This window comes from Lentinula edodes, assembly GCF_021015755.1.
Source record: "Lentinula edodes strain Le(Bin) 0899 ss11 chromosome Unknown C8R40scaffold_65, whole genome shotgun sequence".
NCBI lineage: Eukaryota > Fungi > Basidiomycota > Agaricomycetes > Agaricales > Omphalotaceae > Lentinula > Lentinula edodes.
In genome coordinates this window covers 35,113-58,632 of record NW_025764371.1, presented here as the reverse complement: position 1 = coordinate 58,632, position 23,520 = coordinate 35,113, and the positions used below count along the sequence as shown (strand labels likewise).

Below are 23,520 nucleotides of genomic sequence, written 5' to 3'. Positions count from 1 at the left end.
CTGCAAATCAAAAAAGAAAGCGGGCCTGACCGGGAATTGAACCCGGGACCTCGTCGAACACCCTTTAAGAGCCCTAACAACGAATCATACTCCTAGACCATCAGGCCGATGAATGTTGTTCCCCGGAGAGAATGATCATCCCAGCGATAGATGCGTGTTCTAAGCGGATTGTAAAGGAGTGTTATTGCGAAGAGTTAGAAGCGTATAATATATCTATGTGTCAACATGAGTTTCCAAAAGTCGGCCGGAGTATGTCGCCATGGATCGAACCGACGTCCTTCAATAAACCCACATCCTGGTCGGTTGTCTGTATTGGACAAGGAATGTACAAACAAGTGGACGCCGGAGTTACCTTCCAAGTTTGCCAAGGAGGAAAACTGAGGTGTTCAGTTCATGATCCACTGCCGTACTGCCTTTGAAGCTCCAACATCTGGATGGAGCAGTACAGCGGAGAGCCAGTATTCTAGCTGTCTTCGGCGTTGGTCAAGAAATGCTGGGCGGTAACGGGCAAAGGGAGCTTTTGGAGGGAGTTGGGGGACATATCGTTGTTGGTGCCGCTGATGGGAAGGTCAGACATAGTCAGAGAGCGATGCGAAGGTGACACTCACAGGGAGTGAACGTCTCAAAGCAGCATCGAGCTGCACGAATGCATTGTAGCGTTTGTGAGCATGTATTGTTGTACCCTATAGAACTTTCAATTAGTGAAGCTATTAAACTTATGACGGGCGGACCTCTTTTGTTTTCACAACACAGTCGTATACTGAATAGCCCCTTAGTACGAGATGGAAGGCTAGAGGATTGTAAAATACAGACCAACATACGCCCCTCCTCCAAGCTTATCTTTGTCGCCCACATTCGTCCATCCACTGATCTGAACATTCCGAGCAAAAGCTAAACTTTCTCCAACGTTATCACCAAGCCAGATGCTCGTGCTCTCAGTAGCTGAGAATATGGAGGCCGGTCTCTCGTATTCTGTTGAAGCCCTGGTCATTGGTATCCTCTCCTCGAAGCACATTTCATCGTACAACCTCGCTTCTTCTTCGATGTCAATTCCAGGATTGCGTATTATTTCCAGCCGTTTTTTCGTGTTAGCAAACGGATGAACATAGGCATTCTGGAAATTTGGGGTGCCCGGAGTTTTGGGCATCGTAGGTGTTATCGGGGAAGGGCATGCGGAGGAAGGTGGAGAGGACATGGCGATGGTAGAAAACGAAGGACGAGATTATCAGGGGAATATTGTCTGACGGAGTAGGACGGGGTTGGTGCGCTCCAAAAGGGACATGGGAATTCCGGAACGGGTTCTATTGTGATCCGCTGTCCCACCTTGCTCATTCTTGATATCGCCCCGCTCAGTTTATATATACATAGGTTGTATACGGCCTGAGGCCTGAGTACTTGAGTATCTGTTACTGCATCTATTTCGTTCATCAAAAAAACGAAAAGTAGCATTTGAAAATCGTACGATTCCTACAGTTTGCAATTTGACGCTCAAAGAATATGTCAATCAAGGAGCAACGGTGTGACTATCGGGATCCGTGCTATGGCTCTTCTGTAGCTTTGCAGATCCTAGATACACATAATATCAATCTGAGACTCAGGAGTGGTACAGCTACAGTGAATCATTTTCGTACTCTGGGAGGTTAGCAACCGTAATCAGAGCATTCGATGAAAAACTGTAAACAAACTTTCGGGAAACACGATAGTTGGTCAACGGAATTTGTGATTCAACCCATGATAGATGATGAAGATTCTGTTATTGTTAACCTATATCTTGAAGTAACAGAACATGTCGAACAAAGCGCTACGAACATATGAAAACAAGGGGGCGAATTCGACAAACACAGAACAAACACACTTACAGTAGGATACACTTTCTAAAAATATCGTACAACACAGGAACAGTTCGCAGCAAAAACAACATAACTATAGAATCATTACAGGCCCTATGGCTGCTCTTCACTGGAAGATCCCTCTTCAAAGATGTGTGTAGCTGTGGTATTAGGGGGTATTATAACCTCCGCCATCCCCACTTCGACATGCGGAAGATCCTCTTCATCAGCGCCTTCCTTTGACCGATGGGCAGCAACCGCCAGAGCACCAGGCATCGCAATCAGCACAGCAACTTCAACATGCGTTGGCACGGACATCTCTGCGTGCGGCAGTGTTTGATGTGCTTTCGTTTCAACCAGAGGGTGGGCGTTGTGGGAAGCGGAAAAATTGTGATCGGATTGAGAAGGATGATGGGAGCCAGGTGAAATGAGCCTCCAGATTCCTAGAGCTACGCGAGCAGAAGCTGCTGGTGCTGAACGAAGACGACTGGCCATGGAATTCGTTCCAAGAGCGGGACTCGAAGTTGTGTTGTGATTGTTGGCACCATCGGAATCGGAAGAAGCATCTCCAGTGTTATCTGCAATTGATTGTGGATTTAACGTGGACGAAATCGATGCAGACACCGGAAGAATATCTGCCCAGCCACCTTCCTTCCCATTCCATTCACTGCGGACCGTTGCCTCCCACATCTTTGGTTTCATAGCCAGATCCACCCTACCTCGAGCAGTAGCTATCACGCTTGGTGGGACATACGTTCCATTTCGGATTGCTTCCTCGACCATGCGACGGTGGCGTCGTCTAAGAACGAGAGAACGTACCACGATAGCGGCGGAGACACCAAGGAGCAGAACAAGCGTGGCGAGGAAGGTGTAGACTGTGAAAAGCTGCTCATTACAGATTCCCGCCTACAGCGTGAGGTAGACGTACGATAAAGAGAAGCAGAGTTCGCAAGACTTCCACCGCCATCCGAGCCTGAACCAGTATCGGTAGAATTTCCGCCGCTAGGAGTGCCAGATTGGATAGATGAAGTCGAAGACGTTGCAGAAGCAGAATTGGTTACCGAGACCACAGAAGAAAAAGCTGAAGATGAAAGCGATATTGTCGAAGACATGGTGATGGTTAGTAGATATGTTTCTTTGTTGTTGAGACGATATCTGGGGGGAAAGTAAGCCACCAATGTAAGACAAGTGAACTAAAAAGGACTGACTTTTGAGAAATTGCTTCTCAAGTGATCGAAGAGAATTAGTCGTGAAGTGAGTCGTTAATTATCCTTTAGTTCACTGAGACTCGGAAGTCGTGCTGAGCAACAGCAAGACACTGAGTGAGAGTTCAATGACAAGGTGATACCAGGGCACAGGGCCAATTATAACGACGGGACGATGTTTCTGGATTGGTGCTCGAGGAATACACGTCCCGCAGCAAGATTAACCCGGATTTGGGTTCGGCTGGACACGCTCAGCGGTTGACAGCAAATAAAATTGGCAGGTAAAGTGAAAGGAGGAAGTGAGTGTTTCTCAGACTTACGTTATAGCCTGTGATTGGTCTTCGGGCACAGCCCCACAGATTTCCGTCAGATATTATCCGAGTCCGAATGTTTTGCCACCATGCATGGGGAAGGTGGTTCGGTGTTCGCGCAGAGCTTCACTCGCATGTGCACAAAAACAATCAATCCAATCTGTTCGGGATTCGGGAAGGATTGACAAGCACTTGACACTGCTTGTGTTAACACCAATCTGATACCGGTCCACAGTCGTTCCTTTTCGAATTCAAGAAACGAAAATATCCAAAATAGACTTCACTGTCGTGGACCCCAGCCTGTTGATGTCTAATGTACTTGGATTGTAGGATAAGAATGGAAAAGCAAACAAAATTGACCAATTCCGGGGTAGAATAGACCTTGCAAGAAAGGTGGATTATATCTAGATCTCAAAAAATGTTTGTCGAACTCACGTCTCGGAAATTGAGGTCAATTTCAACTTGGAGCTCAATCTTTTTCGCGAATGATTCATTCGCTCAGAGGTGACTCGGATCGAACGCACACGAGCATCACAAGAGCCACAAAGATCCAATTACCATAACAGTAGATCAAGCATAATTATTATCATAATGTCGCATCATGACCAGTACCCACAAAGTACTGTACAGATACAACAAGGAGATTCAAGAATACCCTTTATCCTATCCTACCCCCCGCCCTATCGATCCTATCTTGTCCGGGCCACCTGCTGTTGAATAGCTTCTTTCTTCTTTTTCGAAGTCTCGCCGACAGCATCGAATACATTTCCCAATGTGACCCACCAGAAACTTTTTGCACCGTAAACGGGATTTTCTCGCTGAACATACACTGTTGCGAGCCTAAACGAACAAAATGCCCGCACAAGGTACTGCTCTGGTGTGAAGTGGGTCCCATGCAGCATATCGTAAACACCCTTGACGAGGATGTTCGTCTCCTCGCGCAATTTCCGTATGTGATCGTTACGGACGGCAGTTGACACTTCCGCATTGTATAGGATCGTCCCCGCTACGGCCTCTTCTTCTGATAGCAGATACGATTTGCTACGGTTGAGATTGTGCATCGAACAAATAATCTGAAGGTCAGCGCAGTATTGAACGAACATCCCATGTAGTTCGGAGTTGTTGTCATGCTCCTCGTTTCCCTCTATGAACTGTGCAACATAAGATTCAATGACTCCTAGAATGTCGCCAAACTCTGAGCCGGAAATACTGGTTGTACTCATGAGCGTCGTGAGTTGGTCCAGAGAAAGTTCCTCCTGTTCTTGAAGGTCAGTGTGGTGACCCGATGAGCTAATTTCCGAGCCAGAGGACAAGTCTATATCCCTGAACAATTTTCCCAGCGCTCTTGTACTGCGATAGTACTTCTGTTCATCAATCACTTCCATAGACTCGGGTGCATACCAATCAGGAAGACGCTTGTTATACATGGTCTTTCTGGGAATCGAATAAAAAGACACAGGATTTCCTGTCTTCGGATAGTCAACCGCTTGACTATGAAGGTCTGCGAGCCTCAGACATTCATTGTCTAGAATCCCTCTGGGACTCGAATCCGCAAGAACACGCCAGGTAAGAGCCACCTGACCAATGGCCTATAACATGGCGAGTAAGTAAACTGTAAATAGGGAACGGTCATGGAAAACGAAACTGACATCCGATAAAATGTACTGCATAACAAATTCTGCAACATCGAGGAGAGTGCAATGGCGAATGAGCTCCCGACGAACCGCGGGTTTGTACAAACTAGGTTTCTGAATTTGAGATTGGGAAATCCGGAACTTGGGTAGAATATCCAGTGGGATAATATCATATTCGTCGCCGTCTAAATCTCCTCCGCCCAAGGCAGAAGGAACAGGACGGTCGCCTAGAGCGTGCACGATCAAATGGTGCATGCTTTTTCACATTAGATTCGTACCTGTTGTGGAGAACACTATAGTATTTGGTAATGGTCCACGTCGCAAGGCGGAGGTTGCCTTTGGGAAGATCGCATTCACTAACTGGATATCTCCAGGATGGATAGAAGGGGACCGTGAAACGAGACAAGGTCCACTTAAATACTTCAGCTTTCCGCTGTTCTTTTCCATGATGCAAACGGAAATCTCATTAGGACCTAGCTCTTGATTGATGTCAGCTATTCCAACCAGATTATATGCTCCAGGAACAGGTATACGAGCTTCATGAGCATAGTGAGTGACACCAGAAGTAGTAGGCATCTGAGAAAATACTTGCCACGATATTTGAGATCACGTAGGACATGTTTGACTCCAAGGTCTAGGACCCTCTCGAAAAAGTCATCCTTGAGCATGGTATATCCGATTTTCGAAAGAAGGGTCATCACAGTTGGAAGACGGAAAGAGCCTCCAATACCTTGTACTTGGAAAAAATAACTTGCAGACTCAAGTGAGTGCATAGCCTCATGAGCTTCCTTCACTGCAAGATCTTGGTAGTACTTGAATGTTTCAAATGGAACACCCAGACCCTCCAATAGAACGATTAGCGGGCGGTTCAAATAGAACCTAATAAGACTTGAAGTGTAAGTAATGGTCCTTTGAATTCATCAATGACCGCTCACGGTGTTGGCTTATCAAATACTTGGGCAATCTCAAGTTTCGTCGATGGTGCCCCGATAAACTTGATCATTGACGGTCTAAGCCCGATAGTCATGCCAGTCAACTTGTAATCAACACTCAACATTCCTTTTGCCCCAAGATATCTAATCTGTAGTGCTCTTGGATAGTCTGAAAGCGTTTTTTTTCTGGGATTCATCTCTCCATATATCTTCCGCGCCAGGTCGGGAGACATTGTGCCTACACCATCAGTGAAAACCCATCGGTTTCCCTTCGAGTCGACTCGCTCTATATCTGGAATCTGTCTGATTTCTTCCACTTCAGTTGTAGTGGGATCCGTGGACGTGAAAGCTTGGCTGATCCTGGCGGCGTATCGCGCGGGGCAATACATCAATCGCCGATCGAATGCAAGGCCCGAGAACGAACCCAAGCTCTGGATGATTTTCTGCACATTTATCAATGTGCCATTCTCTTTAAATGGTGTCATGAACCAAACTGCGTGCTCCTTCAATGCAGACTGGGAATACGCAAGGAAATAGAACGGACGACCACCAATAATGAGTTTCTTCTTCGGCCTAGTGTCATTTCTCTCTCTCAGGCCCTCAATTAGAAAGGGAGCTATCCTCTGTGCAATGTAATAATTTCCGTCGATTTCGCGATCATACCGTAGGCGCAGTCTGCCTTCATCAGAGAAGCTGACGCGGATAAAATATTTGCGGTGATTTGGACGGAAGGATCGGACAATCCTGTTCGACCGTTCGGGAAGTGGCCCAGTGATTAAAACCGAGGAAGGTGTGACCTGGACATGGAGGCAGTAGAATAAACCATCATCTATGCGCTGCCGGTACAGGGACTGAGAAGGGTTGTCGAAAGTGCGTATACATTGCATGAAACACACATTCAAGGAATGCTCCTCCAAGTCCTGTCCTGGATTCCAGTAGAGATCTAAGGCCTTCTGCCCAAAGTCTTGGAAAACGAGTGCAACAAAATTCTGTCTCCGTTCGCCTTTCGTGTCGGCCCTATTGTTCAGGTAATTGATCTCTGGACGAAGAGCCAAGAGCTCTATTGGATCAGCACAGTGTCCACGAAGAAGAGCATCGAGTTGACATGCAATGTCGAATCTGAGAGTTGGAAGCCAACAACGGAATGATTTCAACGCAGATTGCGAAAAGAGCAGCCGATGTTCCACTGGATATTCGAAGTCTTCGATAGGAAGCTTCAAATTGCCTCTTTCGACCGCGAGACGTCGAAAAAGTGCCGGACCATCATGGGTATCAAAGACAAGACGAACGGACAGTGAGGTGTACGGCGCAACATCGTCATGATCGCGACCACTTGGGTCTTTCAAGGGAAGCGAAGATAATCGGTGACTTGGAAAATTTTGTACTAGGTTGTACAATTTCCGTCTGAACGAAGGGGGTGTATATAACGAGAAAATGACGGCAGGTTCTGTAATAGAGTATGTGTTAATTGCAACGTTGGAAATCTGAGAATACTTGAACAGGATAAGGAGGTCCTCGCCGTCATCAAATGGATTGAGTTCATACTCGGGATTAAGGAAGAACGTGGGATCCTCCAAGCATATTTCCACTTGTTGTTTTGGGGGGTCAAATTTGATCGTGGTTTTTCTTTCGCAACGATGGTCCCATTCTACTGAGAACATCTGGTCACGGCAGTCCCAGCCAAATTGCACTCTAGAGATTCTGAGGGAATTTGGTAATTCTGGGTTCCGTTGTCGAAACCCGGGTCGTCTTCTGGTAGTAGGTATATCATGAGCCTTGTTTGGATCAAGAAACGGTGCTGTCCTGATTTGATGAAGAATGCCAGAAGAAATACTCAATGGTTTGGTGCTCTTTTTGAAGAACACTCGTTTTGCCCTGATGACGATAATACGTTCCCGAGGTTGTGAATCCTCGCCGCCATATTCTCGAAGGAATTTCTCTCCGATTTCAACTGTCGGCAGAGAGAGTAGTCCACACCCACTGTTCCGTCTCCAGGAGCCTCTCCTGCCGGGCTGAAAAAGCCTTACATGAAAGTTTAATGGAGTGATAGGACTGTACTCCGGTCGATGTAATTTCTTCGCTAGGGCCTTGATAACGTCCAACTGCGTGCCAGATAAGTCGATGTTGTGCATAAAGACATCCATGACGGGGATCAATAGCAAGAAACCGACCAATCTCTGTAGAATTTATATCTCTTCAAAAAAGGTGCAACTCATATCTAAAAGCGCTCATGGAACTTCTGACTGGTCACATTCTCAGTTATATTGAACGCCATTCCAGATCAAGCCTTCCAATATCCGTACCAGTGAGAACATCGATGAGGGACGCAGCAATTCAAAAACGTACAGAGTGTGTCTTCTCGCACTGCGCAGAGTACAGCTCCCCACAGTCAGAGTTATCCAGCCATATATCATGTTCAAGATAAGAGGATCATTACTGCGGAGTAAGTATGGACTCAGGCTTGCGGACGGGCTTGGCGCTAAATCAAGATTACAGCTCCGAAGTTCAGCGCTTATTTGAACAATCGCCCACCCCAGTCTGAATCTTCGTTCCATCTGAAAAAAAAGGCCCATTACTGTATCATATCCTCATGGTTCTCCTTGCTGGAATCGTTATCACAGTGCAGCTGTATCAGATAATGGGACGGCATGATTGCGGTTATCTTAGAGCTTATAGTCAACATCAACTCGTCGGAACCTATCTACCGATACAGGACTCGAATTTGGTGTACAGACCATCAACATATGAAGACCGGTTGTTCCGGAACGTCCCAATATATCACATTTCTTCTGTACCACCATCTGCTCCAATACGTCGATGGGCAACTTTCATGACGAGATACCTTCGTTTCTCATTCCTTGGATCCAGAAGCAAGAGGTGTTTTGGGTAGCCACCAGTCCTCTCAGCGCCGATGGTCACGTCAACGTCTCCACGAAGGGTCTCAAAGGAACCTTTCATATCATCGATTCGAAGAGAGTCTGGTATGAGGACTTGACTGGAAGTGGTTCGTTCGTCTCGAGAAGGACAGTGGAACTCTTAGATATCTGCTTTCATAGGTGTTGAAACCATTTCGCACTTGCGCGAGAATGGTCGTATCACCATACTCTTCAATGCTTTCGTTGGTCCGCCGAGGATTGCCAGACTTTTCGGGAAAGGTGATCACATTGTCCTTACTGACGTGACTTGATTGTTCGTCCTTAATCCTGTTTGACAGGTTCTGTGTATGAATTCGGTACAACTGAATACAACGAGCTACTCCCGCCCGACGTACGAAACCCTGGTTCGCGAGCGGTAATCATAGTTGACGTCGAGAAAGTGGGGACTGTGAGTTCAATGCCTTCCAACCAGGTTCCATGGATTCACCCATGGATTCACCTATTTTCTTAGTCGTGCGGATACGGAGTCCCCTTCTTCGAATTCAAAGGCCATCGTGACACTTACTACAACGTTGCATCCCGTTTTGAGCAAGCAGATTTTGCTGCCCAGCAAACGGATAAAATGCCTGAGAAACCGGTCAACATTGATTCATTGCCGCAGAAAGGCTTGCGGCATTACTTTTTATCTCATAACGCAACTAGTATTGATGGTCTTACGGGATTGACCACTGCACACGAGACGCCTCGCGCTTGTAACATCGCTATAACGAAACGGTCGGAAATAGGACGCCTTTCGACTGGCCTCGTGACCAGAATTGGGATAGATAGCTCAGGTGAGCTATCGAAGATGCTTCAGTTAGTAGACTTGCGATTTTTAGCAGGTACTATCATGGGGCTTCTCCTTGCAACACTGTATTCCAAGTATTCAAAAGTATCGAATTGTTAACGTAGTGTGTGTAGCCCAAAGCACCAATGTACATATCATGCAAAGCTAGGAATTTCCGTCCGTTTCCGAGGACCTCGGATGTCTAATCCGTCCGTTCCCAAGTTCCAAGAGGTTCGAAGTCAGACCACCCCATCTTGCTACCTTATCACCACCATCTAGCTTTCCAGCAATGGGCCAATTCTTCGAGGAGATTCCCCCCTTCCTTATCTCGTGGCTTGAGAAACAGCAAATGTTCTGGACGGCTACAGCTCCTCTTAGCGGAATGGGACACGTTAACCTTTCACCGAAATGTACGAGAGGGATGTTTCATATCGTCAACTCGCAGAAAGTCTGGTACGAGGATATGAGTGGAAGCGGTCTGTACCCAGAAAACACTCTTTGAACAGTTCACAAGTCTGACGTACGTATCATTAGGTGTAGAGACAATATCTCATTTAAAAGAGCCTGGAAATGGACGAATTACAATTCTCTTCCATGCTTTCGAGGGTCCTCCCAGAATTTGCAGGCTTTTTGGTATAGGCTAGCATCCAGATCGCACTATCCTTTGAATTTCTTTTCTAAACTTCTCTACTTAGGATCGGTGTATGAATATGGAACGCCTCAATATGACGAGTACATCTCTCCAGGAGCTCGTGTCCCTGGATCGCGAGCTGTTATCGTTGTAGATGTCCACAAAGTTGGAACTGTGTGTACATTTTGTATACTGAAGCACGTCTTTTTCATTCCTCGTCAGTCTTGTGGATATGCTATCCCGTTTTACGAATTCAAATCGCATCGAAATCAGCTATTACAATGGGCTCAGAAAAAGGAATCTGAAGACGACGAGGCCCTCCGGGAGTGTAATGAACCTTCTTCAAAAGGCCTTATCTCGTACTGGAAAGAACATAACGCTCGTAGTATTGACGGCATTCCAGGTCTAGATCGCAAGACGTTCGAAGAAGCACTCAACCTTTTCAATACAGGAAGTTTGTCCTATATCTCAGACGACGCTACTTCTACCCGAAAAGCTGGCCCGCTTGCTGATGTTTTTAAAGACAATGGCATGTTGGACTCGAAATTCTTGACGGGCCTTATCCTTGGAGTCCTCGCGACTTCGGTGGTGGTGCGATATATATGATTGTTGCCGGTTTTGTCAAATGTAGTAACAAGGTTCGTGTACTCTCATGTTGTATTCTCACCATATTTTCAAATGTACCTTTAGCAAATGTAGAGTACAGAAAATGTACAAATAAATGTCATGCCTGCAGTCAGCGTAAGAGATCTGAGCGCGTATGTCAGAGGGCCATTCGGAGAGAGCAACGAAGTTGGACGTCAAGCCGCCGCCTCGAAGAGAATTTTTTTGATATGGTTTAGTCTATCATGCCGATGGCTTCCATTTTAACTGTGGTCTTCGTGGACATCCCAACCACAACATACAGACTCAAGTTCTTCCTTCAAACGGATGGGTTAACCTGGTGTCATTCACAATGAATTGACCGTTATTAGCGAGGCTCCGTTTGCGTGCATTGCCCAACATAGTCGGGAACCACCTTCAAGACCATGTCTTGAACTCCTTCATGTACCGCAGATGTACCAGGTGTACAACGAGTTCGAGTGTTCCTGTGATACCGCAGCATTCCACGCAGATTTCACCTATATCCAACCACTCGGTGACGGGCCGACAGGACTTTTGCACATCAGGCGGTGCTTCTATACATATGCATACATAAGATAATGTTTGAATGATTCTTTCCTTCCAGACTCCGATTATGACACCTTTGTGTACATACAGTCGGGGACAATCAAAGTCGACAAAAAAAATGAGCGAGTTTTCCCAGGCTCAGATTATAGTAGAAATCATTCTATTCTACTTTGCAAGTATTCTGGCACAAAAAGGAAGAGGTTTCAACGAGCCGATCTCCGAAAAAGGCAAGTTTGGGTTGCAGACCTCGAAAAATTGGCCGTACCCTAAAATCTCGTGGGAAAAACTTCGGAGGTGTGTTTTTGGACGTATTTGGCCTTCCTGAGTACAAATCCATCATCAGTTTTATCGAGAAAACTCACCCTCATGTGCCACAACAGCTTTGATGAAGTTTCCCATCTGCCAAAAGGGTGGGAAAGCTTCACATGCTCTGTCATGTGATGCTTGCAGCAGCTCGGACATACAGAGGGAAATGAAGTGGGTAGAATTTAACAGAAATTCTAATCAATTGTTCCCTTGTTATACCTTTCAGTGACCTCCATAGTGCTCAGATATGAAATGAAGTAGCTTAGAGTCAACTTTTACCTCAGAAGTTTTTGAAAATCAGTGGAAATCCTTGTCAAAAGGGGTCTAAAGATGCGTTGAAAACTGCCAAAAAATTGGCCGTACCTAAAACGTCGTGGGAAAAACTTCGGAGGTGCGTTTTTAGACGTATTTCATCGTTCTGAATCTGAATCTGCCATCAGTTTTCTGCAAAAAACTCTCGTTCGGCCGCTATCGGCTGATTACAGACTTGTCGGGTTTGATTGTCCCCGACTGTAGATATATCCGTGCTATTCAAAAATAATTAGCTATAAGTAAAGTAGTATATATTCACGGTCGGAGTTGTACTTGAGTCTTTCCTTTCGTTCCCGTCTCCCCCCTCGAAGAGCTCCAAGCCTACTGCGTTTCCAATATGACTTCTAATTCTGCTGACACCTCTGCTGGGATTGATATGTCTGGAATTTTTGCACCGTTTTTCTGGGGTGAGTCGCCGCATCAACCGTTCCTTGGTGCGCACTAATGCACATTATTTACTTAGGTTTCTTCGTTTCAATATTGTGAGCTTTTCGTGAAACAGTTCTAGCACCTCGAAATTTTTAACAATATCATATCAAGCTTGGGTGGCATCACAATTGTTCAGGCATATATGTACTTTCCTCATCCGAGTGATAGGATGTGCGTTCAGGTCATAGTGCGTCTCCCAAGGCCATCGAAGTTGTTATTGCGATGTTGATTGGCGCATACAGGCCGCGATTATGCTGTGAGTTTACTATGGGTCTTCGAAAGGTTCTTTGTCTTGATATAAATTATCACGTAGTATTTTGGACCTAATATCCTCAGCCCTCGTAGCGCAATCATTGTATTACTACTTGGTCAGTGATTCTGCTGGTCACCAGCGCTCACACTTCTGATATAGATCATACTCTGTCGACTATAGATCCCACATTTTGGATCACTGGCACCGCTGCAATTCATCACTCCGTGATTATTTATCCTTTTCAAAGATCACGTTGGACCTAAGCGCTTACCATGTAACTTCCTTTGCAGTGAGCTATCTGCCGAATGTTTGATATCTGGGATTTTGACTTTCATGTAAACATCCTTTGCTGCAATTAACCCTCGAACACATCGTCAGGATCTCTGATCACCTCCCTCAGCTCCCAGATGTACTTTGTCTACCAGATCTACTCGGGTAGGTTTTTTTACCATACCGTGCACGTGTCGTTAGATCAACGTTTCGCTAGTCAGACGCGTCGGAATTTTAGCCTCGACCGTTATCGGGGTTCTGGTGAGCCAACAACCCTCAGAATTAGTATACATACATTACTGAGAGAACCCTTTCCTACCCTTTCGTGGCAATTCGCAGACTCTGTTTGCCGTTCTTACGTTCGGTACGTACATTCGCCCGGCTTCGAATATTTCACTTCATATGTTTCCCCCACCGACAGTCGGAGGTATAGGTAAGTCCCGTCTGCCACCTTCACATATGTGCTTCTACTGAATGAGTTTGCTCGTAATTTCTTACTGTGGAACTCCCATGTTGAAAAGGCTGCGTTGCCACGATGTATGTCTTTGCATATGGTGTTCTCGCAGATCGTAACGAGGATTTCGCGGTACGGTTCAATGCTGCATGGTCTCCTTTATTTTAATTCGATTTCTCTCCACGACGTAGATATTTTTTGGTCTTGCCAAAGGGTTCGGTGCTGTGACTGATATCATGGCAACGCTTGCGATGTGTACATTCCTTTCAAACGCCAAGACGGGCATTAGACAGTATAGTCACTCAAGTTTTTCACGGCTTCATGCATGTGTCTGACCACCACTTCGCGCTATGTAGAACGGACAATCTGATCAAGAGTCTGATTCAATATGTCGTAGAGCGGGGAGGAGTTGTAACACTCATTCAGACTCTTCTTCTGATAACTTTTTACGCCGCTCCCACTAAACTCTACTGGTCAGTTCCAGTACTATTTCATACACTTTCTTCTCACTATGAAGAACAGGTTGGCATTCCATATCAACGTCACTAAGCTATATGCCAATACTTTCTGTGAGTACTTGAAATTTTTCTCCCATCGCTCACCGATTGAATGCTGACACTTGGAAATCTGTAAATTTAATCAGTTTGCATGTAAGTTATCAGAGATTAGTTCTGCTCTGAGTTTTTTAGAGTCATTTACGAAACCCTCAGGCTCAATGCTCGAAAAGGTCTATGGGAGAAACACGCCGCAAATAATAGAGCAACCGCGATGGTCTCTAGCATAGTGACCAACGGAATCGAGTTCAGATCCACCAGATCGGAAGGCATATCGACGTTTGGGAGATCATACGCGCTTACCCCCATAGATGTGAGTTGCAGCTTTCACTCATCTGGTCTTGCCTTACTTTGAATAGGATCAAAAGTCATACCCTGATATCATTGATATGCCTACGATCACAAAGACAGTGATAGTTTCAACTGCATGATGATAGCGTTCCGAGTCATCCTTTACTGTACATATTAGTCTCGACTGTATATATAATGTATAATTTCGGTCAACGTCTGGGTTGCAATCGCAATATACAGGTATACCACGTTATTCCCCTTCTTTTCCAATCCCTTTTGCCTGCGAGTCTTCTACCAGCTCAATCCTTGAGTGTCCAGCTTATTTCCCGAGTCAACCTCTCGAATACGCGTCACTAACAGAGAATCGTGCCAGCCAATGTTTTTGCCACCGCACCGACATCGACGTTGATGTGATAGGTACTCCCCAGATAACATAGCCTTGCACAGATCTTAGATAAGAGAGTCGAGACAGTCTCGTTGCAGGAAGATTGGATTTCGAACGACAATAACGACGTCAGAACTTTGTTTTTGCATGTTCGTATATTGCATGAAGGCGAGGAAGTGAAAACCTCGACAATCACGCCGTGACCACGTCAGTGCAGATAGCGCCAAGTAGACGAAGGGCCCAATGGATATTTATTGATATGGGGATTCAATATTCAAGGAGGATACTATTAACTTGATATTAACTTAAAGCCAGAAAAGCACCAATACCTTAGGCCGAAACAGGCCGAAACCGACCAAAACCAACCAATTCTCCAGGCGTCAAATTCACTCGAGCCAGTCACCTTGGTGTTCGTGGAGGTGAATTCTGCCTGGAATCACATTTCAAAGTTATCTAGTTATAAGTTTTTCTCGTTAGGCGTTGCGAGCTACGACCGCTTTCCGTAGCGAATCTCGTGTCCGGTCATCTACGGTACTTTTTCCGAGATTCAAGGGGACTATCGGCAAATACGCGTCGGCTGCGCTTGCGACGCCGACAGACCAAATTTTTTTATCCAGCTTCAAAAATCCTAGGCCTCCTCTCCTGCAGAACTTACACCAATCGAGCTTGTATTTTAATCGACAGTGTATTCCAAAGGCTCTCCGCTTCCAATGAATTCAAGCTCAAGCTCATTGGGCAACTTTCAAAAAAACATCGTAGCGGTCGTCGTCCGCTCGCCTTCATCCCAAACATAAGCAGTCTATGAAACATCTTTGACGCGTTTCTCACCCAATCCACCCGAAAAGCGTCAGAGTTAGCACCATTTCGAATGTAAATTCACTATAATTAACTACGGACAATATGCTTTCAAGCGTGGAATATATGCAGGGTGCATCAGCTCTTATCAGAGTCTACCAAAGCTTATCCTATAACCTCCTATAACCCAGATAGGAAGAGTTTCATCCATCAATCTTGAACAGGAAGAATGCTCCCGACATTGTCCTCGATCATCAGAGTTGGGCGTTGGACGTTGAGCACTACTTGGGGATGCCAGCGCTTCGTAACAGTTTTGTAACTGCTCATTATTTGGTACGCTCTCGATTTTTCCTCTCCCTTTCTGTCTTACATGGTCCTTATGCTACTACATGCTCCAGTTCTTCTGCCCGATCTGTTTGACCTTCGGAATCCGAAAATGATTTTCGTTACAATGACATTCTCCAATACTTGTCTTCATTTCCCTATCCATTCCATAAGCGACCACAGAAGCGACTTGACATTGACAGCTGGAGTTGAGGGTCGTCCGATGAAGAAATTCCCGGACATATCTTTCATCGTTCCCTATAAAGTGCTCTCAAAATACCATCCCAATCTCCCAATCGACAATGACTCAAGGAAAGGTCTTCCCTTCCAAAGCACTCCTCCAGCTGCCTCTCTTCCAAGACGATGGATCGACAGAGCAATACTCTACAAAACAGCAAATCGAGCGATCTTACGCCAGAGCAACTCTCGTGGCGCGTGCATATGGTTTGTATTTCAGATCCCACCCGTATTCTGTGTTCATTGTTACTTTTTGCAGAATTTACCTTGGATGACGTCCTTCAAATGAACGGCAAACTATGGGATCTTCACGCCGATCCCATTTCATCGATAGACGCAGCGACCACAACAATATTGACAATCCACTACAATCTTGCGCTCGGGACGCTTGGGCCGATTCTTACTACTCGGCCAGACCTCGCCCCGTTGATCCAAAAACTTCTCAAATTCGAAATCATGTGAGCGACTTCAGAGGTCATTGTATTCTGAAGGGTGTTGCGGATTGAACGCGTCCGTTTCCAGAGGACAATTCATGTTGACGGAGGTCGAGCATGGCCTTGATGCTCGTCAAATCGAGACTACCGCAACACTTCTCCCAGATGGTTCGCTCGAACTGAACACTCCTCACCCAGGTGCAGCAAAGTAAGTCGAGTTGATATCTGGTGTATGGCATGCATATGACGAAGGATTTTATTTCTAGGTATATGCCCCCTGTTACGACTATTTCCGGGATGCCCACCATAGGTGTAGTCTTTTCACGTCTGATTGTGGACGGAAAGTGCCATGGCATCCGCCCAGTTGTAGTCTCCCTGACCGATGGCAAAGGTATGTGTAAAGGGGTCAGCTCGAGGTGAGTTGAGCATATTTGTGTCGACTCGAATCCTCAAGCTCAAGTATCTGCTCTAAGGATGGTCCCTCCACGTTCGGGTTCAAAGCCTTTAGATCATAGTATGACATCCTTTGACCGTGTTCGATTACCTCCGGGAAGTGTTATCGGCTCTCTCGAAGAGTCAACCGACGTACGAGGAGACTTTTTGAAGAGCATCTGGAGGATATCCACCGGAGGCCTGGCTCTATCATTGGGCACTGTCTCGTTCTTGTCTGTTGGAGTATACATTGCTGGCAAGTATAGTCTCAGAAGAACGGTTAGTGGCCCGGAAAAAGGCAGCAAGATGCCCATCATAGGATTCCGAACGCAACAGCTCCCAATTCTTCATGGATTGGCACAAGTACACGTTTTGCAAGCGTTCTCGAAATTCGCCATTCCGTTATTCCGAGACCGGAACCTTCATATGTATGTCCGACACGGAATTTCGACGATATTCAAGGCAACTGCGCTGCAACATTGCCAATCGACCTTGCTTGCTCTTGAAGAGAGGTGCGGTGCGCAGGGCTTGTTTAATTATAACCAGATTGTACGAGGGCATGTTCGTATTTGACCTTACCAAGTACCGACCTGAGAAGCTAATCGTCATTGTAGGCCGATATGAGGGGAGTCTGTATTGCGGAGGGCGATATCTTAGCTATCAGCATCAGTAAGTCAAGTCCTATCTACCATGCGTTGTTGTATTCAGCTACGTTTACAGGACTTATATCTGAACTTTTACAAGGGAAGTATTGTCTTCCGGAGCCTAAGTATCCTGACTGCCTGCTATACAAACACGAGCAAGGGCTCTGGAAAGAAGCAAGAGATCGGTATTCTAAACTCAGCGGGACCCACCGTAGCGAAGAATTCAACAACGCGATACTACCTCTTTGCCGGCCTCTTGCTGAGTTCATCGGTCATCGGATGGCGTACGAGGCAGCCGTAGATCAAGGTGTCGATCCTGCTCTTGTAGAGCTTTACGAAGCAGGCGTTATCAAGCTCGACTCTTCGTGGTATGTGGAGAACGGGCTGTTGAGCCGTGCTGAACAGTTTGATTTGGAAAGCGCCGCTGCGAACAAAGTTTTACCAGACTTGAAACGCTTTCTAGATCTTCTGGATGTGGCAGAATATGCTACAGCTCCCATACTGTCTGGGAAGAGCTGGAATGAGTTCGTACTCAGTTTGCCGCAGTTTTCAGGGAATTCAGAGCCATTAGAGGAACTTCGGGGTGATTCACCAAAACCTACTTCGATGTCGGAAACTGTATATAGAAAAATTTTGTTTTGGCGTTGAAACAACTGTTACCTACGAAAACGTTACTATAGATAAATAGATAGATAGATGACTAGATATATACTTAGCACACACTGTGCAGCTGGTATGTTGTATATAACTCTTGTCTTAAAAACTACCCGCCGTGAATACAAGTAGATAAAGACATTTCGTATGGAGACGAGGAAATGGAAATACTTTATTCATGGATTTATCATGCATACTATACAACAAATCACCGTTTCGTTCACAAGGTACTTCATGTCATGAGTTGAGTCGAGCTTCAGCAGCAGTATATGTACCAGTTATGAGACTGCTTCAGCCTATGCAAACACTCGATAAAGGGCATGCTCAGGTTGATTAATTGACCACAACTTCACTGGTTCTGGAGAACATCTGCCAATTTCTCTGCAGTTGCTATCACCGCCGCAGCCTGCAGTGATGTATCAGAGTTTGACTTCGAACACGAACATCAAAGAATACTCACTGAGTGACCTGAAACCATGGAAGGAAACACAGATGCGTCGCAAATGCGCAGACCGTTGACTCCATGCACCCTGAGTTCATTGTCCACTACTCCCTCGTCTTCGGAAGCAGACATACGACAAGTCCCCATTGGATGGTAGAGCGTTTCCAGTCGCTCGGAGATCTCCTGCTTGAGTTGATCATTGCTGTATTCGTTCAACTTGCCATCAAATGCTGGGTCCTCAAAATCGATATGCGAGGCAATAGGCTCAGTTTTTTGAATCTGGAGGGCAAACCTGATTCCTCGCAGTATCCTCTCGATATCTTGGTCGGCTTGTAGATACCTAGATTGTTTGACGTGGAAAGTCAACACCCCAGCGTGTTTGAAAATGAGAGAGATTTCTGCATACTTGGGATCGACGGAGGGATCACTCCATGGGTCAGAAGACTTCAAGCGAATCAAACCTTCGCTTGATGGTCTATGGAAGACTTAGTATCTCGCTGTCAAGGAAAACACCAGAGATATCACCTCAGAAGGCAAACGTGTAATGCCCGTGTGTGTTCGCTGAATAAGAAACCTCCGTGATCCTTATATGACAACGGAGTGCTAAAGATTTCGATATCGGGACTGTCGGGCCCAGACGTCGTATCAGAAAGTCGGTCTGGATACTCATTTCGCGGAAAGAGCTTCGGATCGTCGGTTCGAATGAAGGCAGCCGCCTCTCCCCACTTGAATTGACCGAATGACTAAGAAGACGATTCACGAAATGGTACGAGGACAGAAACAACTTACATTGATCGCTAGAGGGCCGGTATGAAAGATAAGATATTGTAGTGTTGTCAGAAAATATCGGAAGTTTTGTATAAATCCTTTCCGCATTAAAAATACAGGAGCCAGCTGCAACTTGTCTTTGAGGTGGATATCGAAAACAGGATGATCTTGCAGGTGGGCGCCAACATTTTCAAGGTCTTTGACTACAGCTACGTCGTGTTCGCGAAGGTGGGATGCGGGGCCGATACCAGAGAGCATCAAGATCTGGGAGCAATGGTCGCAGTCAGCACCGGCAATCTTCAGTGTTTTTCAGAAACGAGCACCGTACATGAGGAGTATGGATAGCCCCGGCGCTGTCAGCACGATAAGATTGTTCAGGAGAAGTGGTTAAAGAAGCAGATACACTTACGCTAGAATAACATCTTTGTTTGTAAATGCATAGTATGTGGTCCCACCCAGAGTACTTTGCATCTGGACCCCGACAGCTTTCGGTTGTATGGTTGTTGTATCAAACAAGATTTTGGTGACTTTCACTCCAGTCACGACCTTAAGATTGGACCTCGCAAGTACTTGAGGTGTTAAATACGAAGTTTCTGTCGATACTCGTGTTGCTTTTTCATCGATGTATGTCACTGCCCTAGATTTGAGGGCAGGTGAACGGAGAAAGAGGCGATGAACTCACTTAACTAGGTTGTAAAATGTGAGCAGATACATATCTTCGTCAAAGACGAAGAAATTGCTTACTCGATTTACGCCTAGTGTTCCCTTTCCATTATCAAAATCTGGACAGAATGGAACATCCAAAGCTTGACACGATTTGACAAAGTCTTGTCCGAACCGGGTACTGTAATTAAAGTAGCCCACTCGTACAGGCCCGTCTGATCCTCGCAACGAGGTGTCAACTTGGGGATAGGATGGATCCGCTAGCACACGTTCAAACTTTTGAAAGTAGCTGGAAGACCGAGGGTTAGATGTCGAATCACTGGCCTCGAATCACTTACCGACCAAATTCATTCCACGACCATGTTTTGTCTTTGGTAATGTTTGCCCATTCGTCGTAATCCTCTGGAGATCCATAATGGGCACTGTTACAAGTAATGAGATTGGACCGTGAATGCTAGTAGAAAAATGCGGCGAGCCCTACATTTGCGCATTGATGGATGAGGCTGAGAAATGGGGAGTTAGTTGCATGATATTTCGATGGCAGACGTAGGCATACGTACATCCGCCCAATAGCTTTCCTGCGCATAAACCTCAGCACTTGCAGGGGTGTTTACGCTTCATCTAAGAGGTGAAAGACGTACCACGAGGCCAAAATTTGGATTTACCTCCCAACCCCTCCTGAGGTTCAGTAAATATCTGGAATGCATGCTCTGTCCTGAACAGTTGACCATATGCTACCGGAGTTTGAGTGAAGAGTACAGCTTTGCTGCTGTTAAGCAGCCGTTGCATTAGTCAATGGCCCCCGAAAGTCGGAAGAGATATGCGGACCTGCCACCTGCTTCGAGCAAGAGAACTTTTGTGGCCTTGGTCTCGGATAGTCTAGACGCTAAAACACAGCCAGCAGTACCTGTAGAGTGGTCAAATCGTATGGCCATGGCCCTACGCAGAATGTGTCTAACCTCCTCCCACAATGATGAAGTCGTAGTCAGCCCGACGATTTGTCGCGTCTGTAGTCGCGACCTAAACGGGATTATGAGTGAAATCGATGTGTAGAAGACTGCCTAGTCTGATACCTTTGCTAGGTCGGTAATGAAGGCCATTCGAATTTTCCGGAAGTGAAAGACCTCAACTGAATCATATACATTACCGAATTAACACGCGCCGTTTGGGACCAAGTCAGGAAATCAACGGAGAATTGGTTTTTCGCCGATCGGAGTTACACGTGCTTCACTGAACGAGGACCGGATCACAGGCTTGCTCTCGTCACGGGCTTGCCACCACTCATTTGACGCTCTCACTGACTCCAGCGGTCGATGATCCTTGCTGCCTTAGGACTTTCATTTCCACGATGACTTCAGAATTCGGAGGGCGAGTTGGTCTGGGATCTGTGCGTTTAACTTTAACTCTTGGTTTCATTCATACTCATCTATTATTGCAGTACATCATTATGTTAACCCCGCTGTTTTTCCTCTCCCTCTTGTTGTACAACGTATCCAATGGTTCTCCATTTATTAATACACAATGTGTTTAGCCTCGTGGTTTGCATGGTTTAAATCTTTCGACGAAAGAAGTATCTGCTGTCGACAATGAGTGACTTGGACTCTACTGTTGGTGTTTTGGAAATCGGAAATGTGGTTGCGACCTATTTTTTCGGGATCATCACACTACAGACTTATTTCTTCTTCCGAGCGTTTCCAAACGATAAACCACTAGTCAAAACTGCGGTGAGCCATCCCTCCATCGATCATCCCGTTGCACTCGACTCAATTAATCTGAAAGGTTGCTGCAGTTTTGTGAGCATCTCTTCACTAGACATCGGAAATATGAAATCTCATCCAACCCCCGTAGTGGCTTCGAGCTCGGACACACCGTCACCAGTCTGCACGCACTTTACATAGTCACAGTGACCGACTTCGGCCAACCACAACTTATCGTCAAACTCCCTGATAGTATTAACATAACACTTCTCTTCGAAGGCATGATCACCATTGTCGTTCAAGTATGTATGACTTTCCATAAGTGATATTTGGATTATAAACATTGATGACGGTGCTTTCTGTAGGGTTTTTTCATAACGCGGGTTCAACGGCTTTCAAAAGTACACAAGATGATCATACGTTTTTTCTGGATCTGTGCGGTACTGCGGTTTGCAGCGAGCGTCGCTCTTACTATCTTCGGGATACAGACTCATAGCACAACAACCTACGTTGCCGACTGGTCGTGGCTTTTGACCACTCTTTTTGCGTTGGGCGCGTTTGTTGATCTCGGTGTCGCTCTGGCTCTCTGTGTGTATCTGTATTCTCAACGCTCCACCTCTATCGCCCGGTCGGTTATCCCCTAAACCCAAAAGCGCGAATTGACGTTCACTGTCCAACAGAACCACAATTCTCTTGGATCGTCTGATTGCGTTCACATTGAGTGAGGCCCATCATTGTCGGATTTGTCCTGGCTTACTCGTTGAACAGCAACTGGTCTATTGACGAGGTTAGTCTATCCCCGCGCCTAATATTGATTGAGATCCATAGGTTCTTTCCACAGCATCATTTCTGTAGTCACTGTGCTTTGTGTGAGCTCCCAACTCAGCTTCTTATGATGATCTGGTGCTCATTTCCAATGCTCAGTACGTTACCATGCCGGACAACTGTACGCCTTGAAATTCTCACTCCTGTAGAGCAAAACACCTTCTGACCTAGATTCTTGCAGCAGTCTGGATTTTGATGTACACATTACTCGCAAAATGTAAGTACATTGGACAGGTTTTCGCCAAAAAAAAAAAAGCTTATACATTATGCCGGATGCTTTTTCTTTCCAGCATATTCTAACTCCATGATGGTTTCGTACGTGTTTCTTCTTGACAAGTTGAATGTTGTATGTATACTGATCTGACTATCAGCCTTAATTCTCGGTCGGCTGTGAATCCATCTTCTGGTTCCAACGTCATAACTCTGGACATCAGTAGATCTGCTAACCAGGCCGTCCATAGCTCCGATAGACGATCTAACTTTAGATCATCTCATACCGAGTCGAACGAGAACGTAAGTACTACTAATGCCCGCTTCATACGCTCCTTTGACGATCTCTAAAAGGCGGGTGTTAGTGTCTCTCGGGTCGTTGAAACTAGAACTGACTCGGATGATAATCTTTACACTACTAAAGGGAGAGATGAAATCTAAGTTGACATTTAGTTCGCAAAAAATAGACGATATTCTGCCCTCTTTCACGAAGGCCTATTTGCAAACGGAAGAAGGAGAGTTTACAAAATGACCCATGATCAGAACAAAACAAATCGTACTCCAAATCATGCATCAAGTTGTACTCGTTACTCTAGAACGGCCGATGTATGAATGGTTCATTCTGCCCCATCACCGTTTTTTCGCAAACAAGAGGGAAAGCTGTTCAGTGACGTTAACAATGCTCTAAACAAGAATTCGAAGTACACAGAAGTGGGTACATGTGAAT

At 45.8% G+C, this 23,520-nt stretch overlaps 8 protein-coding genes and 1 non-coding gene across 9 annotated transcripts; 4 read left to right on the top strand and 5 right to left on the bottom strand.

Annotated features, from left to right (window-relative positions):
• Positions 1 to 21: 21 nt before the first annotated feature.
• C8R40DRAFT_t292 lies at positions 22 to 107 on the bottom strand. The gene has a single exon. It is a non-coding gene; the product is annotated as a tRNA-Pro (tRNA).
• Positions 108 to 386: 279 nt separating this feature from the next.
• C8R40DRAFT_1061302 (Phox homologous domain-containing protein) lies at positions 387 to 1,147 on the bottom strand (the record flags this gene model as incomplete). The annotated part of the gene is made up of 4 exons (XM_046225419.1): positions 387 to 557; positions 609 to 683; positions 732 to 760; positions 814 to 1,147. The coding sequence occupies 4 exons, from the start codon at positions 1,145 to 1,147 to the stop codon at positions 387 to 389; spliced, it is 609 nt and encodes a 202-aa protein (XP_046079759.1).
• Positions 1,148 to 1,943: 796 nt separating this feature from the next.
• On the bottom strand, positions 1,944 to 2,941 carry C8R40DRAFT_1177504 (uncharacterized protein; the record flags this gene model as incomplete). Its single annotated transcript, XM_046232695.1, has 2 exons — positions 1,944 to 2,704; positions 2,758 to 2,941. 2 exons carry the CDS (start codon positions 2,939 to 2,941, stop codon positions 1,944 to 1,946), a joined length of 945 nt encoding a protein of 314 aa, XP_046079758.1.
• Positions 2,942 to 3,673: 732 nt separating this feature from the next.
• Positions 3,674 to 8,372, bottom strand: C8R40DRAFT_1241495 (RNA dependent RNA polymerase-domain-containing protein). Its single transcript, XM_046233545.1, has 7 exons — positions 8,258 to 8,372; positions 5,915 to 8,198; positions 5,572 to 5,858; positions 5,258 to 5,515; positions 4,995 to 5,206; positions 3,796 to 4,934; positions 3,674 to 3,738 (listed from the first exon to the last, which is right to left on the bottom strand). The coding sequence occupies exons 2-6, from the start codon at positions 8,053 to 8,055 to the stop codon at positions 4,035 to 4,037; spliced, it is 3,798 nt and encodes a 1,265-aa protein (XP_046079757.1). The 5' UTR covers positions 8,056 to 8,198; positions 8,258 to 8,372; the 3' UTR covers positions 3,674 to 3,738; positions 3,796 to 4,034.
• A 356-nt stretch (positions 8,373 to 8,728) lies between these two features.
• C8R40DRAFT_1177502 (uncharacterized protein) lies at positions 8,729 to 10,850 on the top strand (the record flags this gene model as incomplete). Its single annotated transcript, XM_046232694.1, has 8 exons — positions 8,729 to 8,915; positions 8,968 to 9,066; positions 9,126 to 9,235; positions 9,299 to 9,718; positions 9,783 to 10,089; positions 10,148 to 10,246; positions 10,309 to 10,418; positions 10,467 to 10,850. 8 exons carry the CDS (start codon positions 8,729 to 8,731, stop codon positions 10,848 to 10,850), a joined length of 1,716 nt encoding a protein of 571 aa, XP_046079756.1.
• Positions 10,851 to 12,252: 1,402 nt separating this feature from the next.
• C8R40DRAFT_1133914 (uncharacterized protein) lies at positions 12,253 to 14,543 on the top strand. Its single transcript, XM_046229288.1, has 18 exons — positions 12,253 to 12,439; positions 12,496 to 12,514; positions 12,573 to 12,648; positions 12,704 to 12,717; positions 12,775 to 12,829; positions 12,895 to 12,938; positions 13,005 to 13,049; positions 13,115 to 13,149; positions 13,202 to 13,245; positions 13,324 to 13,348; positions 13,406 to 13,417; positions 13,506 to 13,570; positions 13,630 to 13,730; positions 13,795 to 13,911; positions 13,961 to 14,007; positions 14,082 to 14,088; positions 14,149 to 14,305; positions 14,352 to 14,543. Exons 1-18 carry the CDS (start codon positions 12,370 to 12,372, stop codon positions 14,421 to 14,423), a joined length of 1,005 nt encoding a protein of 334 aa, XP_046079755.1. The 5' UTR covers positions 12,253 to 12,369; the 3' UTR covers positions 14,424 to 14,543.
• Positions 14,544 to 15,749: 1,206 nt separating this feature from the next.
• On the top strand, positions 15,750 to 18,274 carry C8R40DRAFT_813486 (acyl-CoA dehydrogenase NM domain-like protein). The gene is made up of 8 exons (XM_046236306.1): positions 15,750 to 15,796; positions 15,862 to 16,231; positions 16,284 to 16,482; positions 16,547 to 16,666; positions 16,725 to 16,874; positions 16,932 to 17,451; positions 17,505 to 17,559; positions 17,611 to 18,274. Exons 2-8 carry the CDS (start codon positions 16,090 to 16,092, stop codon positions 18,180 to 18,182), a joined length of 1,758 nt encoding a protein of 585 aa, XP_046079754.1. The 5' UTR covers positions 15,750 to 15,796; positions 15,862 to 16,089; the 3' UTR covers positions 18,183 to 18,274.
• A 263-nt stretch (positions 18,275 to 18,537) lies between these two features.
• On the bottom strand, positions 18,538 to 20,996 carry C8R40DRAFT_1061307 (uncharacterized protein; the record flags this gene model as incomplete). Its single annotated transcript, XM_046225420.1, has 13 exons — positions 18,538 to 18,594; positions 18,649 to 18,970; positions 19,037 to 19,105; positions 19,156 to 19,355; positions 19,420 to 19,662; positions 19,727 to 19,751; positions 19,808 to 20,030; positions 20,111 to 20,114; positions 20,143 to 20,350; positions 20,400 to 20,483; positions 20,618 to 20,639; positions 20,703 to 20,830; positions 20,890 to 20,996. The coding sequence occupies 13 exons, from the start codon at positions 20,994 to 20,996 to the stop codon at positions 18,538 to 18,540; spliced, it is 1,692 nt and encodes a 563-aa protein (XP_046079753.1).
• A 332-nt stretch (positions 20,997 to 21,328) lies between these two features.
• Positions 21,329 to 23,234, top strand: C8R40DRAFT_1241491 (uncharacterized protein; the record flags this gene model as incomplete). Its single annotated transcript, XM_046233544.1, has 13 exons — positions 21,329 to 21,448; positions 21,500 to 21,785; positions 21,841 to 21,854; positions 21,910 to 22,060; positions 22,124 to 22,386; positions 22,439 to 22,479; positions 22,527 to 22,545; positions 22,600 to 22,627; positions 22,683 to 22,704; positions 22,765 to 22,800; positions 22,874 to 22,898; positions 22,955 to 23,096; positions 23,148 to 23,234. Exons 2-13 carry the CDS (start codon positions 21,648 to 21,650, stop codon positions 23,232 to 23,234), a joined length of 966 nt encoding a protein of 321 aa, XP_046079752.1. The 5' UTR covers positions 21,329 to 21,448; positions 21,500 to 21,647.
• Positions 23,235 to 23,520: the final 286 nt, after the last annotated feature.

Coding starts and splice junctions, on each gene's coding strand:
- C8R40DRAFT_1241495 (XM_046233545.1), bottom strand. CDS start 8,055: ATGGATGTCTTTATGCACAACATCGACTTATCTGGCACGCAGTTGGAC. Junction 5,859..5,914: donor GTATTTGATAAGCCAACACC/GTGAGCGGTCAT, acceptor AAGTCTTATTAG/GTTCTATTTGAACCGCCCGC. Junction 5,207..5,257: donor TATAGTGTTCTCCACAACAG/GTACGAATCTAA, acceptor TGCACGCTCTAG/GCGACCGTCCTGTTCCTTCT.
- C8R40DRAFT_1133914 (XM_046229288.1), top strand. CDS start 12,370: ATGACTTCTAATTCTGCTGACACCTCTGCTGGGATTGATATGTCTGGA. Junction 12,830..12,894: donor AATCATTGTATTACTACTTG/GTCAGTGATTCT, acceptor TGTCGACTATAG/ATCCCACATTTTGGATCACT. Junction 13,150..13,201: donor TGTCTACCAGATCTACTCGG/GTAGGTTTTTTT, acceptor ACGTTTCGCTAG/TCAGACGCGTCGGAATTTTA.
- C8R40DRAFT_813486 (XM_046236306.1), top strand. CDS start 16,090: ATGACTCAAGGAAAGGTCTTCCCTTCCAAAGCACTCCTCCAGCTGCCT. Junction 16,875..16,931: donor TGTAAAGGGGTCAGCTCGAG/GTGAGTTGAGCA, acceptor ATCTGCTCTAAG/GATGGTCCCTCCACGTTCGG. Junction 17,560..17,610: donor TATCTTAGCTATCAGCATCA/GTAAGTCAAGTC, acceptor CTACGTTTACAG/GACTTATATCTGAACTTTTA.